At 40.6% G+C, this 13,978-nt stretch overlaps 1 protein-coding gene and 1 long non-coding RNA gene across 5 annotated transcripts in view; one reads left to right on the forward strand and one right to left on the reverse strand.

Annotated features, from left to right (window-relative positions):
- Positions 1–13,978, reverse strand: part of SOBP (sine oculis binding protein homolog) — a 142,819-nt gene that overhangs the window by 116,048 nt on the left and 12,793 nt on the right. For 3 of the 4 annotated variants that reach the window (XM_083433449.1, XM_083433451.1, XM_083433450.1), the window contains exon 2: positions 5,030–5,168. In XM_083433449.1, the coding sequence (XP_083289575.1) occupies positions 5,030–5,168 (139 nt within the window). Of the gene's footprint in view, positions 1–5,029; positions 5,169–13,211; positions 13,390–13,978 lie in introns of those variants that run through there. The other variant, XM_083433452.1, reaches the window with a different exon arrangement.
- Positions 1–13,978, forward strand: part of LOC310674421 — a 32,201-nt gene that overhangs the window by 11,622 nt on the left and 6,601 nt on the right. The window contains exon 2 of the long non-coding RNA XR_014509583.1: positions 3,891–4,006. This is a non-coding gene — a long non-coding RNA (uncharacterized lncRNA). The remainder of the gene's footprint in view (positions 1–3,890; positions 4,007–13,978) is intronic.

The following is a 13,978-nucleotide window of genomic DNA, read 5'->3' on the forward strand; positions in this document are numbered from 1 at the left end:
GATGAGAACAGAAATCGTACAACGGCGGTGCGGCAGCAGCGGCAGGCCCCACTAGCTAAAGTGGCACCTCAGGTTAAGAACAGTTTCAGGTTAAGAACAGACCTTCAGAACGAATTAAGTTCTTAACCCAAGGTACCACTGCATTCTTAGATACTGAGGCATGTGAGGGCCTAATTCCTCCCTGCCCTTCATAAGCTGGAGGTGGCCAATATGATGCCTTCCAAGTGTTGTTGAACTCCAACTCCCATCAGCCCCAGCCATCATGGACAGTTATCAGGGATGATAGGAGTTGTGGCCCAGCAACATCTAAACAGCACCACACTGGCTACCCCTGAAACATGTCATCTCGTTAGAATATGACATTTTATTTGTACTTCTGTTGCATCATGTGTCATTTGCAACCACTAATGAATCAGGCAGGATATATATATGCCCTTTATTAAACAAGGCTACTTTGAACTTTTTGTCCCTCCTGCTAGATCTCTGTGGTGTTTGCAAAGTCACTTCTGACAGCTGTCCTCTCAATCTGTGCCACTGGGCTACTCTTCCTGTCTACTTCCCCAACTCTCCTATACAGTAGTGTTCCGCATATATCCTTTTACAACTTTAATAAAAGAGAACTATTTTTAAAGTGAATATGCATAGTTTTAAAACTCTCATCTAACTCCTTGAATTCAATTATAATCTTTTAGGTGGTGGTCTCTGTATCTGTCAACCTACCAGAGTCTTAAATCGGTTATAATACGTAGTTAGTTATACTTCCCTGTTGATAGTTGATATATTTTGCATCTCAAGGAGCATGTGATGAGATGATCTGTCTCCCATTCACTTGGCGGGAGGGAGGGGAAAAGAATCTGGGCCCTCTCCAACTTGAGCAAGATCTTCTGCTTCCCAAAACTGCCTCCTTTCATTCTGTCCAGCTGGTTCTGAGTCTGTTACAGCTCAATGGTTTCAACACAAATATCTTCTCAAGACTTGGAACCTCTGGGTCACCACGTCAAATAAGGGTATGCTCTTCTGAATTAGGACCTCAGCTTTCCTGTCACTCTGTTAGCTTTATCCAGAAATGCTCATCCATGTGTACTTTGGGTAGGTCCTTCAGCTGGCTGGTTGTAGTAACAAGCCTTTCTTCATTTCTGTTCTGCTATAAGTTTAGCTCACCTATTGTGGCCCTCTGGCTGTAGTATAGGCAGCAAAGTATTTCTCCTTTGACCTATCAGTCCCTTTGCTGGACTCCTATCTAAGACTAGCAAAGTTGTGTTCCAGAGATCCAGAATGGCTAAATATGGATCAGTTCCCTTTTTTCTGGCTTTGGTCAAAATTCTCTTAACCATTTTGATGGCTGATTCAGCCTTTCCATTGCTTAGGGCACAGGGCATAGACCTGTGAATGCTACAAACTCTTCTATCACAGATTGTGGCCCCTTATCCAAGACTACAGTATTTACTATTCCAAAGCAAGACGAACAGCTCTTTAGCATCTTCATGACTGACTGAGGTTTAATATCTAGCACTGAAGACCTCCAGAAAACTGGAATAACAGTTGACCATTATCAATAATCCTTCTCTTACCATGTTCAAACTGTAGACCTACTTCCCCCCCCCCCCACTTGGCTTGGTACTTTTGTTGCCTTAGCTACAGATTTCACATGGTTCTCTGCCCCTCCTTGTTTCACATATATTGACACATTTTCCACCACTGATAGTCAGTAGCATGGAGTGGCATTAAGGAAACCTAGTAAATTATGACACCATGTTATGAGTTACGTTTTACAGGCAGACAGAACAGACGGGATCAGGGACATCGAAGTGTGGTAGCCATCTTTAGCAGGAGCACACATTTACCATAATGCCTATTTTGGCCCAAAATCTCACTAAATCAATTGGTACTTATTCGCTAGTATATGTACCTTGGTTTTTAGCCTTAATTAGAATCATCATTCAACAAAACACTGAAGTAAAATCAGTCTTTAAATGTAATAAATTCTTTAAATGTTTTCAATCACACCTTAACTATACCTTAACCAAGTTTGGATCTCTATTTACAGAATACAAAAACAAATATACATACTTAATCTGCTGGCATTAACATTACCGTATACACATATTATCAGATATTAATAACTAAAGCTAACAATAAAATATTATTTCAGGGAAAATAAAATTCCTTAGTACATGCACTCATTTTTGTACTCCTTTTATTTCCATTTAACTTGGATTCAGGTTGCGGCAATTAATTACAATTGCTTTTGCACTTTTCTTTATGACTGCACTTTTAAAATGAGCTCTCACTTTGAATCATAAAAACCATTTATTTTTTCTATGTGTATTCTGTAAAATGAATACTGCTTCCAAGGTGTCCAGTGTCCTCATTTGTAACATGAAACACATAACATGGACCATATGCTTATAATAATATAATTTAAACTGGATGAAATATTCTATATGAAAACCGTTTTCTGCAGATAAAGTTTCTGAGTTACATTATTGATTTTATGTGGATGATGACCTCATTAAAACTAAAAATTGTGAAAAGTGCATATATTTTTGTTTATCCTTTTCAACACACACACACACACACACACACACATACTTATAGAATGTTAAATACTTCCCACAATATCAATAATTAGCGCTGAGCCAAAATTATTGGCTTGGTGACCTTACAGAGCAAAAGTGGGGGAGGGATTCATGAATGTGAAATGCACCCAGAAAAAAACTCCACATGTGCCTTTCAGTTCTCTTACCTGTGGCAGTCTGCAACCACCACAGCCACAGAAGCAGAGAGGTGTAGTGCAGATTGCCAGAGAAGGGAAGTTACCAGACTGAAGAAATGGAGAGCACAGCCATATGTGCTGGTGAACACCAAGCATTCTATGTTAATGATTACTGCTGCTGATCAAAACCTTATAAACGCACAGCCTGGCCACATGGAACAGACCAAACAGACACTACAAAAGGTCTACTTCAATGCCCAACATTGGGCTAGTGAGTATTGTCTTAGTGACTAAAATATATGCCCCCAACAGGTTGATCCCCTAAATGCAAACAACAGAAGGTGCCCCCAATGGGGGAGAAAACCTGAAGCAAGAGATTAAAATGCCACCTACTGGTCCTCTTTTCCGTCTCTCTACCATTTACTTACTGCCATCTACAAAGGATCTGGCTGGGGAAGTGTTATCTGCTGCTGCAGTAACCAATAATTACTATTTTTTGTTCTTTTTGTTTTTTAAAATGTTTTTATTAAAGATTTTATTTGGTTACAAGAGTACATAAAGGTAAAGGGTAAAGGGACCCCTGACCATTAGGTCCAGTCGTGGCCGACTCTGGGGTTGGGGCGCTCATCTTGCCTTATTGGCCAAGGGAGCCGGCGTACAGCTTTCGGGTCATGTGGCCAGCATGACTAAGCCGCTGCTGGCAAACCAGAGCAGCACACGGAAACGCCATTTACCTTCCCGCCGGAGCAGTACCTATTTATCTACTTGCACTTTGGCATGCTTTCGAAGTGCTAGGTTGGCAGGAGCAGGGACCAAGCAACGGGAGCTCACCCTGTTGCGGGGATTCAAACCGCTGACCTTCTGATCGGCAAGTCCTAGGCTCTGTGGTTTAACCCACAGTGCCACCCATGTGTACATACATACATCGTCCCAATTTTCAGTTCATAAAGTCCTTTCTGTAGAACAGTCATATTCGATGTGGGACTTTGATGTTGCATATAGTATAAGGTTGGGGGGAAAGAGAAGTGGGGAGAGATAGCAGGAGGGGGGAGAAGGGGGCAGTAAACTTTCCTTCTTTTACATAATGTATGTGCGAGGTTTCCGTGTCAGCGTCGCATGGGTAGGTTCTCTTTTTATTCATTATTGATCCTGCACCTCCCTCATCGCTTTCCAGGTATCCCTCCACCAGGTGCATGACAAGGACTTTCCCGTTCCCAGTACAATGCAGACTATGGGCAAGGACTACAGCAATAAAGCAGCAGCAACAAGCATACATTCAGCTGGTGCTATGTGAGTCTGCTACCTTTTTATTCTCATACTACTTCTGTGACTTTGCAAGTTGCTTGATAGCAAGAGTGTGCACTAATCACAATATTTGGTTTTGGCTACAAATTGACATTGTGGAAAAAGAACCCCTTACAGTCCAAGTCGCTTTGTGCATGGCCCCATTCAACTCAAGGTCCATCCAAGACTGCAAGGGAAAACCCCAAAGGGAATGCAATTATTGTTTATTTATAATGCAGCAGTTATGCCCACCAGTACTATTTCATCTATGATCCACTTGTAGTGCACAAATGATTGCAAGGTGCTAGCAAGAACTGCAACATGTGGAGCCACAGTTCTAAGTTTTACTTCCAGCTGATAATGGAACAGCATTGTCTGTGTAGCAACCTAAAGCCTGAGTGTAGAAGCACCTGAAGTTGAAGTAAGGAGTCAAGGAGAAAGTCAGAACAAAATAGAATTACACACAAATGAAGAGACTCTGGGGGGGGGGGAGGCATAGATGTGGGCAGGCAAAGGAAGCTCGGAAGACTTGGAACTCTTGACCAGAAAACAAAGGTGCATTGTACTGTTAGATCTAAAGTCTATCTGAGGCAAGTGACTCCTACTGTTGCTACAACATTGTGACATGGCCACCCTACGGAGACAATGAGGTAGGCCAGTTGTTTTGGCTGCAGGCTTCTAGAAAACTTTTTAATACAATTGATTGCTCTTGTTTTCAAGTAAGACTTCTCTAAAAACCTACTGCTAGATTTCACAGCAGCAATGTTCAACACAGGACTGCTTTTTCTCATGATTTTTCAACCCATTGGCAGCTGCTTGAATGGTGCCTTCAGGAGAGTTGATTATTTCAGGAAGAAGTACTACTGTTGCAGATTTATACATATGCATAACTGCTAGTATTTTATTCAGTTTTGTACTCTTTTGGATTTTGTCTTCTAGAAGTCACTGGCATGTGAAGTCATCTTTAAAACTGATAAAATAAACAAGAAAACTAACATATTTGATCAAAGGGACATTAAATGTCATTACCTTTGAGAACAGAAATGTGCTGTCGGCTCTCCCCATCTGCGGGGTAGTTCCTGAATTCAATATCTTCTCCATCTTTTAATTCAACCTTATCATAACCATACCAGCCAAGGAGCTCATTCATGGTGTTTTCTGCAAAGTTCTGAAAGAGAAGAATTGCCTATTTATTTATGCAATCAATAATCATTTGGAACTTAGAGATGAATGCATAAATCGAAATCTATTTGCACCGTACCGTGAAATAGCAGGTTTGTCCCACCTCCTCTAGACTAATGTTCATTTATCAAGTCACGTACACAGACTGTAATGCATTTAAATCTTTGACTGACACATGTAATTATGACAGACCTTCACAAATTTGCAATTTAAGGGAAAATATGAGGGGGAAGAGAGCTATTTATCATTTTTTGTACAAGAATTGATAGCCAGTGATTTTTTTAGCACATTTTTTCCACAGCATTTTATATCCTGTGCGACCATAAAATGTTTTAAAGTGCCTCAAGAAAGCGGCCAAAGAACAATGACTGATTTACTAGTGCCTGAGAAACAATTCAGCTATGATACAGCCATTCAAATTGGCTACCCTGAGGATGACACAGAAGGGGGAGAAATACAGGTGCTTCCGCTTGCTGGTGGGGCCCTCAGTACCTCCCCCCCCCCGGGCCCTCCCCCCCTGAGGGTGTAGGTTTCCCATGCAATACTTTTTACAAAAATAATGGAAATATTAATTAAGAGAGATTGATCTAACACTGGAAAAAGCAATTCAAACATGTCACAGGCAGGAGAAATGGCATAGAATACATGCACATTCCGATAAACAGCACGACAGTACAGTAGAGCAAGCAACAGTGAATGTAATCGGGAAGAGATGAGCATTTTGAGTACAAAGCCAGTAAAGACAGAAACAATTAATTACAAAAACAGTGAAAGAGATATAGCAACAATATGAGATTAAAAGGTGCCAGTGTTTGTATAATCTGCAGCAGATGTAACCATTTTTTTTCCAAAATATGCCTTGGAAAGTGCATATGCTGGCTGCAGAAGGATACTTTGTAAGCAAATAATGATTTAAAAATGCAATCACAAAAGAGACCCCAAAACACAAAAGACTGAACCATTAACTTAACCACTAATGACAAGTATATGACAGATGCAGGAATACAGTACAGGCAAGTCTAATGCTCCAAAGAAATATACACAGCTATAAGTAAATACTAAATAGTCAAAAGTGTCTTCAAAATATTTAATTAAGGAAGAATCCCAGTTTCAGGAGACTGTGCTCTGGCCGTTACATACAACAGAGGGAAAGGAAATGCCGACACTTGCACAGTAGCCAGAATAAAACATCAGTCACAGACCTAAAGACTTGTGAAGATCTTAGTTCTGTGAAGAAATTTTTTGAAACCTGTACTTAATTACTGGTCAAGGATCTTTCAGTGAATTCCAAAATATGATTCTATGAAGTTGTGGTACCAGTGATGCATGGCATGCGGATTATGCACTCACTACAAGCTCTAAGGAAGAGTTTCAAAAATGGCAGCAGAAGGGATAATCAAATGAATACTTATTTAATTTAAAATAGTTAAAAGCAAAAAATAGAAGTAAACTAAATGGCTTTACTCTCAAGCAATTTCAGAGAAGAAAGCTGTAGAACTAAGACACCGCATTAGCTTCTGAGGTGCTAAACCCAAAGAAGGAACACTTCTATTTTACTATCTTTCAGAGCCAGTGTGGTGCAGTGGTTAAGAGTGTTGAACTAGGACCTGAGAGACCAGGGTTCAAATCCTTATTCTTCCATGAAACTCGCCTGGTGACCTTGGGCTAGTCATTGTCCCTCAGCCTAACCTACCTCACAGGGTTATTGTGAGGATAAAAGAGAAGAGAGGGCAGTGGCGTAGCGTGGGGGGTGCAGGGGGGGCCGGCCGCACCGGGCGCAACACCTGGGGGTTAGGGTTAGGGGCGCAAATCCACGGGTTAGGGGGTGCAAATTACTTGCCTTGCCCCGGGTGCTGACAACCCACGCTACACCACTGAGAGAGGGAGAACCACGGATATCACCTTAAGCTCCTTACAGTGGAAAGGGGAGATATAAATGAAATGAATAAATAATGCATACAAGTAATGAAAAGCTGCAAGTTCTTTAGCAAACCAGGTGAATCAACTGGATTTTGGCAAAGTGCACCGGACAAAAATAATGGTCCAGGTTCTGTACATGTAACATACCCTTTGGCAGATAGTGGCGTCTAAGATTGTTCTTTGGTCTATGTGCAGTAATTTAGAGCACACCATGGGTCTAGAAGGTGTAAGTAACTGATTATACATACATGTATACATGCACTACCAGCAAAAATCAGCACGAAAAGAATTAAATGTTTACTAGTAATTGCAATAATGAACCATTTGAAAACAAACAAAGCAAAACAGCAATTCTAAATCTATAGCTAAATTGGTTAGAGCATGGTGCTGATAGCACCAAGGTTGCAGGTTCGAGCTCTGTATGGGACAATTACATATTCTTGCATTGCAGGGGTATGGACTAGATGATCCTCAGGGTCCCTTACAATGCTACAATTCTATGATTCTAAATAGCATCTATAACATATTTAGGTAGATGACTAACATGTGATGGTATCTTACCAGATGAATCAATCCATAGTGAATATGCCAAGGCTAAAAGATAAATAAAGTGGTTTAAGAACTTTTAGCTGTGTTGAATTATGCCAGCAAATTCATATCTAACTTTACAGCTCATACAGCACCACTGTGATACACCTTTTCTGCATGGGCATGGAGACCAGAGCATAGATGACTTAAAGCAGACCCTGATAACACACCCAACACTGCCGTATTTTGATTCACTAAGAGAAATCATACTTTCCATAGATACCTCAAAAAGCATTACAAATTATTATTGAAGAAGCATGGCACGGATTAGATGCCAATTTCCTACAATTAAATAAATAATATATGGTAAGGTAACGGACCCCTGGACGGTTAAGTCCAGTCAAAGGTGACTATGAGGTGCAGCGCTCATCTCACTTTTCAGGCAGAGGGAGCCAGCATTTGTCCGCAAACAGCTTTCTGGATCCTGTGGTCAGCGTGACTAAACTGGTTCTGGCGCAATGGAACACCGTTTACCTTCCTGCCACCTATTTATCAACTTGCACTGGTGTGCTTTCGAATTGCTAGGTTGGCAGGAGCTGGGACAGAACAATGGGAGCTCACCCTGTCATGGGGATTCGAACCACCGATCTTCTGATCGGCAAGCCGATCAGGCTCAGTAACTGAGAAGGGAATGCTGGCCCTGGCCACTAGTGTTATGATTTTCTTTATTATCACAGCTTCAATGATGAAACTGCAGTCCATAAAAATACACTCTGGATGATTAGGATGACAAGGGGCTGTAGGGTGGAGGAGAAGAAGAGGAAGTCTGATTGCACAAGCTTACATAAGGTTGCATTTCAATCACTTTCTAGAGAACTTGTTCCGCCTATAAATGCTCAATCTGATAAACCAGAACAAATCTCAAACATTCATATAAACCAAATAAAGGCTTATCGCCCCATTTCCCCAATTTTATATCATAGCTAGAAGTGAGATCATCAAAGATTAAATGCTACTCTCAGTTATACAAGAAATAAATAGGGGCTTACTTTCTACTTTTTACGTTACTCTGAATATAAATTTAAAGCAATGGGTATGTGTCCCAAGAAATCAGTCGTAAGAGCATATGCATATTACAATAATTACCTATTGGACATCTCAGTAGTATTTGTAAAAGCCACACAAATTGTGGTCCCCACGGTTATGAGGAAGAAAATACTACACCATGTGCATGGACGTGTAAGAATGACCACATCTCACAAGAGAGCTAAAGTAATTGTATTCTGGTCACAGATTAGCAGATCTATTTGTGAGGAATTGTAGAACGTGTAAGCAATGCCAAGATTTTCACAGGAAAAAAGCAATACCACACGAACAACTAGCAATTCATTAGGATAAAACTGAAATTGATTTGTTTAACCTAACAGGACTTAAACATCTGTTGGCAATGGACTGAGTACTTTATAAATTTTCCAATATAGCCACTTTTGTACCCAATGCTGTTTGTCCATAGATGGAAGGAACCTGTCAGTGGAACAGTGGAGGGAGGCAGGCCTGTGTAAAGCAGCTGGTACCCGGCGGGGGCCAGCTTAACACACCTGGGGCTAGTGTACCCAGCTGCCCTCCACATGGGCCTGGAGGAAGACAATTGTGTACCCCACAATGTCCCCCTAAATCTGCTCCATAAGATTTCTCAACCTTCTAAGCATATTTAGGAGCCTGTGGAGAGAGGGAACCTAAAATGTATTTCCTTCTTCATTCCATTGATGGTTTTCTTCCATTAGTTAAAGAACAGCATTGAATGCCACTCACAGGTAGACACCACACAGCAAAATATTGTTTGTACTTCTACAAACCCTGGGGTTTCCCCAACCACAGTAATACCTTCTCCTTGTTTCTCCGTAGCCCCACTTCAGCTGCAGTCATGCTAGTACTCAGCCGATAACTTCACTATTACAAGGAGTGATGCAAAAATCACTAGGTACCCAGAAAGTTAATAGAAATGTAATAACCTTTAGCATATAGACCATTAGGCAGGGCAGCTCTTCAACATAAATTTTGTTCATTGTTTCATTGAAATAAACATAGGCTGTAATATAGTTGTACCACTGTGTTCACCCTCCATATTTATCTGGTGTGATTACCGGTAACTTCCTATAGACCTGTTCTGAAGCTAGTTCTGTACTAACTCAGCAAAAAGAGAACATAGCTCAATAAAAGGCCTATTCATGTCCAAAAACTTTAAGCACTGTTTTCTCCAGATGTTCTACAGTTAATAAAGCATATGTCCTTAACTGACCTCCTTCATTGAGAAAACAATATCAATCCCAGGATTTCAGCAGGAATAACATGCTATAAGGGTACACAGTAAATTACTATTTATGGCTCAGCCTAAAGCCTTGGGATATTGTAAGAAATTAATCTTCCTATGGTGTAATTTACTCTGAACCCTCAAGAAAGGGAGGAGGACCACACTTAATAAAGCTGGTTCTTAAAACAAGTATTAACATTTAATTTTATTTATTAAACAAAATGTATATACTGCTTGCTTGTTTAAAGAGCCTTCTAAGTAGTTTGCAACAACACAGACTAAAACATTGAAAGTTATTGATTAAAAAACAGTTAATATCTGTATTAAAAATATTCAAAGGATGATAACAATCAGCAGTAGCTTAAGAACAACAACAACATGTAATTTCTACATGTCTGGATAAGTTTGTCTAAGCAAAAATGTTTTATGCAGGCACCAAAAAGAGTAAAACAAAGGTGTCTGTCTGCCTGATGTCAATAGGGTTGCCACACAAAAAGATAATCTCTCTGCTCTTGTAAGAAATCTAAGTGGCACCTGTAACAGTATTGGTTCCATAGATCAAAGTGGTTGAGGAGTGGACATATATGGACTAAGGCAATCCGAACTGGTCCCGAGCTCTTTTATATGCTAATAGTAACACCTTGAACTTGTCCTGGTAGTAAATCGGCAACCAGTGCAAATCTCTGAGCAAAGGTGTTACAGTACATGCTGACAGCGTCACTCCTGGCAGCAACCGTGCTGCAGCATTCTGCTCTAATTGCAGCTCCAGATGAAGCACAAAGGAGTGCATTGCAAGAATCCAACTCAGCTTACTACAATCATACATTGGCCTGAAGATACTTTCCTGCTGCAAGCTTCCGGTTTTGGAGCTGTAAGTGCATGCCAAATCTTAGCTCATGAGTAGCCTCATTAACATTACTGACACCATTCAGATGCTTAACGTTAAACGTATATTTAGGAACATTGCATGGCCAAGACTGCAGTTGTTGAAAGACAAAGTTTACACATAACTACATAAAGCAGATGTATAAAATAAATACAAATTGTAATCTACCATCAGCAACACTTTTAGCAGCAAGGTAAATAAGCCTTTTGCTCAAACAATTAACAGCCCTCTCACCACTATTCTGTGACATGCAAACTTTCCCCAGAGTGTCTCTTTCAATGTTCTTGTACAACTTCAACATTTAAATTGTGCTAATCAGTGAATACAGGCAACACCTAATCACATGATAAGGTTTTCCACCATGTGGTTGCTTGCATACACACAACAGTGGTATGTATCTTCATGGTTAAATTCATATTTCTTTTCCGAGTGTGATTATGTATTCTGAAAGATTTTAATCAGGAGTGGAGTACCTTTTTCAATCTGAAGGTCACATCCTGCATGCACAGTCTTCCAAGGGCTGTGCGGCAGTAGTGGGTAGGGCCAAAAGGGGAAACGGGTGGGGCTACAGGAAAAGTAGGTGGGGCAGTAGACGTGACTCTTACCTGTGTACTATAGGCTAGATTCCACCCATGCAAACACCAGAGGTTTCTAAACACCCATGCCCATTTCTCCATCCAGGTAAGCAAGTGAAATTATCACAGTCCATGGACACATTCCAGCCACACCAAATTACTCAAGGAAGAAGTGGGGCAGGACTGTTGGGGGGTGTCCTGGGAAGAAGGGGCATGGCCAGGGAAGAATCCCAAAGGCTGGATACAGAGGCCTGGAGGATTGCGTTTGGCACCCAGAACTGAGGTTCCCCAGCCCCGATTTAAATGATAGTCATTCTGTTCACTGAGGTTTTGCTGAGGAGCATTTTTTTTTTTATGATAAACTTTACAGTCATGTCTCTGAAGTTACTGTACCCTTTGTGAACATTATTGGGAGGGGGGAGTTGCCTTAGATTTTTTCGTTGCAATGGTGGTTTGCTCACATGTACATACAGGCAGTGACCGTTTTAGGCACATCCGATTTGTGCACAACCGCACATGCATGCATTGCACCGCACCCAGAAGTGATCCGATAACATAATAAAAAAGGATGGAGTGGGGGTGGAACAGGGTGTTTGCAGGCTTTTTCAGTGGTGTTTCAAATATATGCAATTTCACTTAAGCATGCAGTGCCTTTGAACATAACCTCCACATAAATTGGGAGTTGCCTATACCACAATGGAAACAAATTAAGGTTAAAAGAAAAACTAAAATGATGTTCATTTTGCTCTTAAAATTCAGTAAAGGATTTCACAGATTTAAAAGCAACACAATCTACTTTTTTTAAAAAAAAGCAGAGATTAGAACAGATTAACCATCAGTTTCCCTAAACAAAGAACTAGGAAACAGTGATAAAAGCAGAAATGCACAGAAGAACAGGTAGAGCCTTCACTCCATAGCAACAGAACTTGTCAGCAACCAGGAATGGAGCAACAGTCACTACAGAATAATCCAAAACCAGCCATGGTCACCTGTACTGCTTTATATTAGTATACAGTACAGTGGACAGACTTGCTCACATTTGCCATATGATAAATAAATTGTCTGCATTCAACCAATTAAATAAGAAACAAATAAGAAAATCTACATGACTATTACTTATGGCTAAACTTTTATTTACAGAAGGAAATGTTGATACTAGGTATAAAAGTAAGTTATGCCATTCATCACTGACGGTGTCATAGTCATTGCCATAGAGGCTGTGGCAGTCACACCAGTGGTGGACTTTGGGCTCTCAAATTTTAGCAGCGCCCTGTGCAACACTAAAATTCAGTGCCCCCCCCCCCGCCTCTTGTGCTCTGTTTTATAGCATTGTTTTGGTGTTCCCTGCAGGGCTCAAGGCAACCGCACCAGTCGCACTACCCTAAAACTGCCTCACACAACCACATTTCACAGACTGTTCACAACCACAATAACATGTGTTAGATGGCAGAACCACTGCATGTTCCTCAGGAACAAATTTCTGCTGTTCATGTCCTGAGAAGATGTGATGACCCCACATCATTAGTGCTAGCCTGAGAAAATGTGCCCAGAGTCTCCATGGAAAATTAGTAACAAAGGTATATTCCCTGGAAAGCTCTTCCATCTGACTGTAGTGCACTGTATGTAGAAAATCCAGGTTAAAAGCCTGACTCAACCAAGATAGTAAGATATCAAAAGCTTCTGATTCTGATTCAGTTTAATTGTAGTTTAGTGTGTTTAGTGTGTTTAGACTGAACCCTAAACTGTGGTTAATCTTAACTGTGATTAGTTGAAACAAGCTAGCTTCAAACTCTAGTTTATGACACTTACTTCTGATCTTCATGTAGCTGCACCAGAGGAGGACGGGAGAATGCATGAACCAGTGCTTGCTAAGTCTTCTTTAACCTGTCATAGCATTACTTCTGAATGCAATCACGGTCCCTCAGCCAAAGCTGCCACACAGAATAGCTCTGATGGTGCAATAGCCTTGTTCACATATAGCACTAAGTCATGATTTGTTAAGCCAAAGTGTGGTTTGTTTGAACATCCGGCCTTAGCCCAGCAGATTAATCATGGATTGTTGCACGGCAACAAACAACAATGTGAAGTCATAGCTTTTTGGCTTACAAATTGAGACCTATTTTAACAAAGGCTTAGCACTGCATCCGAACCCAACAGACATGGGTTGCTTAAACATGGTTTGTTTTGGCAACTCTGCCAAAGACACTTACCAGCCTACAGATACATGAGGCAAGAGCAGCTAGAAACCAGTGGACAAAAAGCTTTTTTTTTTTTTTTTGCCCTTCTGTGAAAGGAACAAACCGTATTTAAAACAAGCAATGGTTTAGCATAATGTGCAAATGCAGCCAACATGATACCCCCCCCCCAACATCCTGCTATTCTTGGAGGAAGCTTGGGATTAAATATAATTGTATATAGAAATCATGTTATATCATTGGGACACCACTGTGGTAAAGCAATGTGCAATGAATTATGCTTAATGGATACTGCCAGGACCACAATATGGAAAGAAGTAATAGAATTAATACAAATTTAGTTAAAGCTTGGATGTGTGGATATAGAAAGTCCATTGAGAA

The sequence above is a fragment of the Podarcis tiliguerta genome (assembly GCF_965153285.1).
Source record: "Podarcis tiliguerta genome assembly, chromosome: 3".
Taxonomy (NCBI): Eukaryota; Metazoa; Chordata; class Lepidosauria; order Squamata; family Lacertidae; genus Podarcis; species Podarcis tiliguerta.